Source organism: Puntigrus tetrazona, chromosome 4 (genome assembly GCF_018831695.1).
Source record: "Puntigrus tetrazona isolate hp1 chromosome 4, ASM1883169v1, whole genome shotgun sequence".
Classification (NCBI taxonomy): domain Eukaryota; kingdom Metazoa; phylum Chordata; class Actinopteri; order Cypriniformes; family Cyprinidae; genus Puntigrus; species Puntigrus tetrazona.
Genome location: NC_056702.1, coordinates 17,717,742 through 17,720,035, shown reverse-complemented (window position 1 = coordinate 17,720,035; position 2,294 = coordinate 17,717,742). Strand labels below are relative to the sequence as shown.

Genomic DNA, 2,294 nt, shown 5'->3' with positions numbered 1-2,294 from the left:
TTTAAAAAAAAAAAAAAAAAACTACAACAACTTTAAATTTGTTTTAAAAACGATATGTTTCCCTTAAATGAATCCACACTAAAATCATTAAGATGTCATTTGCGTATTCAGTTTTAAATTCAAAAAAAGGAATCCATCTTGTCACGAGTACTGACGTCTGAACTAAGGAGGTGACTGAGATGAGATGAAGTTGGTTTATACTTGTCTTCCTGTTCGTTTTGTCCCGTTTTAATCGTGACAGGTTGAACAAATTCCTGGTGAAGCAGCTGAGATCCATGTGACTTTTTAAAGATGGCGTTTATTAAAGAGGAGAGCGAAGACTTCAGGATTGAAGAAGTGTTCAGTCTCAAACGGGAATGTACCGAGACACGAATAGGTTGGTTTTCGTTCTTCAAGCTGAAGTCACTCATTTGACTTGATTACAGTGCCAACTGTTTTTTGAAAAGCCACAATTTAAGTGGTTTTATTTGATTATTGAGATGTAGAGGTCGCGTAACCATAAAAATACTTAATAATAATACAACCAAGGCAGAATATAGTACAACATCAGAGCAGTAATATTAACTAAAAGAGCAGTAACTTGAGTTATACATTATTCTGCCTTTGTTTTACTATCTAATAAAGTTTGCTATGTTTAAAATTTAAATGAAATCAGATTGATCAGTTGCATTGAGGATGTGAAAATACAACATTTAATAACACGTTTCTACTTCTCATCTCAAACACTCGACTGACGTTATGAAGTGAGTTTAGATTCATGCAACATATTTCATAATATTTCAAGCAGTGATAAAGGCTACGTCGACTAGCATTTCATTATAGATGTACTTTATTCTGGCGAAACTCGGATAAGCGATAAATTTACGTAGTCATGTTGAATCAGTGGCCATTGTCATGTTTATTTCTGCACGGTTTTGATGCTTTAAAAGTGTTGTATCTTCCTTTGTTTGCCTTAGACTTGTTGGCGCCGAAAGAGCAGAATGAAGATGTGAATGAAAACGACTGTTTCACAACCGAAGGGAAATCTTTTAGTTCGCAGCCCGAGGAGGCTTCCACGCAAAAAAGCGATCCGAAAGCGCACTTAATTTGCCAGCAGTGTGGAAAGAGCTTTGCACGGAAGAGCAGTCTCAAGATCCACTCGAGAATTCACACCGGAGAGACGGCGTTGGCGTGCGGTCGGTGTTTAAAACGTTTTGCACAAGAAGAAACCTTTTACACTCACATGAGTCTCCACGCCGGAGGAAGCCCTCACGTCTGCGAACTCTGCGGAATAACCTTGAAACGAAAAGGAAATCTTAAGAGTCACATGAGAAGTCACACTGGAGAGAAACCGTTCGCGTGCGATCAGTGTAAAAAACGGTTCACGCGTAAAGGAAGCCTCAGTAAGCACGCCAGGATTCATTTAAGAGAGAGCCGTTTCGTGTGTCATCTGTGTGCAGTGGGTTTCGAAGACATGAAACGACTTAAAAGGCACCTGGTAACTCACATCGGACGGAAGCCTTTTCTGTGTCACCGGTGCGGAAAGGCCTTCACGCACGAAGGAAACCTTAAGAGTCACGTAAGAATTCACACCGGAGAGAAGCCTTTCAGCTGCCCACAGTGCGGAGTCGGTTTCACTGAAAAAAGAAGCCTCACGGACCACGTGAGAATCCACACCGGAGAGAAACCTTTCACCTGCCAAGAGTGCGGAAAGAGTTTCACTCGGAAAGGAAGCCTCAAGGTCCACATGAGAATCCACAACAGCGAGAAACCTTTCTCCTGCTCGCTGTGCGAGAAGAGGTTCAGACATAAAAGAACGCTTAACATCCACGCCAGAGTCCACACCGGAGAAAGACCTTTCCCGTGTCTCCAGTGCGAAAAGAGATACGCGAAACGCGTCGATCTGAAAAGGCACGCACGGTCTCATTCTGACAAGAAGCTGGCCGGATGCGCAGAGTGCGGGAAGACGTTTAAAAAAAGAGGCAGCTTCGAGAAGCACGTGTGCCTTCACTCTGGAGAGGTTAGGGTACCTTTGGGTCCTTGAACCACGTAAACAGCGGAGTCTACGAAGAAAAAAGTGTTAGTTCGTTCAAATATGAAAATTAGCCTGCTTTACTCGACTCTAAAGCAGATTCCGTTATTCCGTATCCTAAAACTGTGGTTTGTATAGTCTCTAAATTCACTGAAATATAATGTCCTCATATGAGGACACGGGGTCTTGGGAGGTTAAGAGCAAGTCAGTTCAGATACAAGTCATATTCAAGAACGTTTATTTGTTGGATGTTTATGACGTGATATAGATTTCTGTACATGTA

General features: G+C 41.8%; 1 protein-coding gene across 1 annotated transcript; it reads left to right on the top strand.

Moving 5' to 3' along the window:
- The first annotated feature begins 245 nt into the window (after positions 1-245).
- LOC122343057 (gastrula zinc finger protein XlCGF8.2DB-like) lies at positions 246-2,272 on the top strand. Its single transcript, XM_043237362.1, has 2 exons — positions 246-376; positions 957-2,272. Exons 1-2 carry the CDS (start codon positions 292-294, stop codon positions 2,021-2,023), a joined length of 1,152 nt encoding a protein of 383 aa, XP_043093297.1. The 5' UTR covers positions 246-291; the 3' UTR covers positions 2,024-2,272.
- Positions 2,273-2,294: the final 22 nt, after the last annotated feature.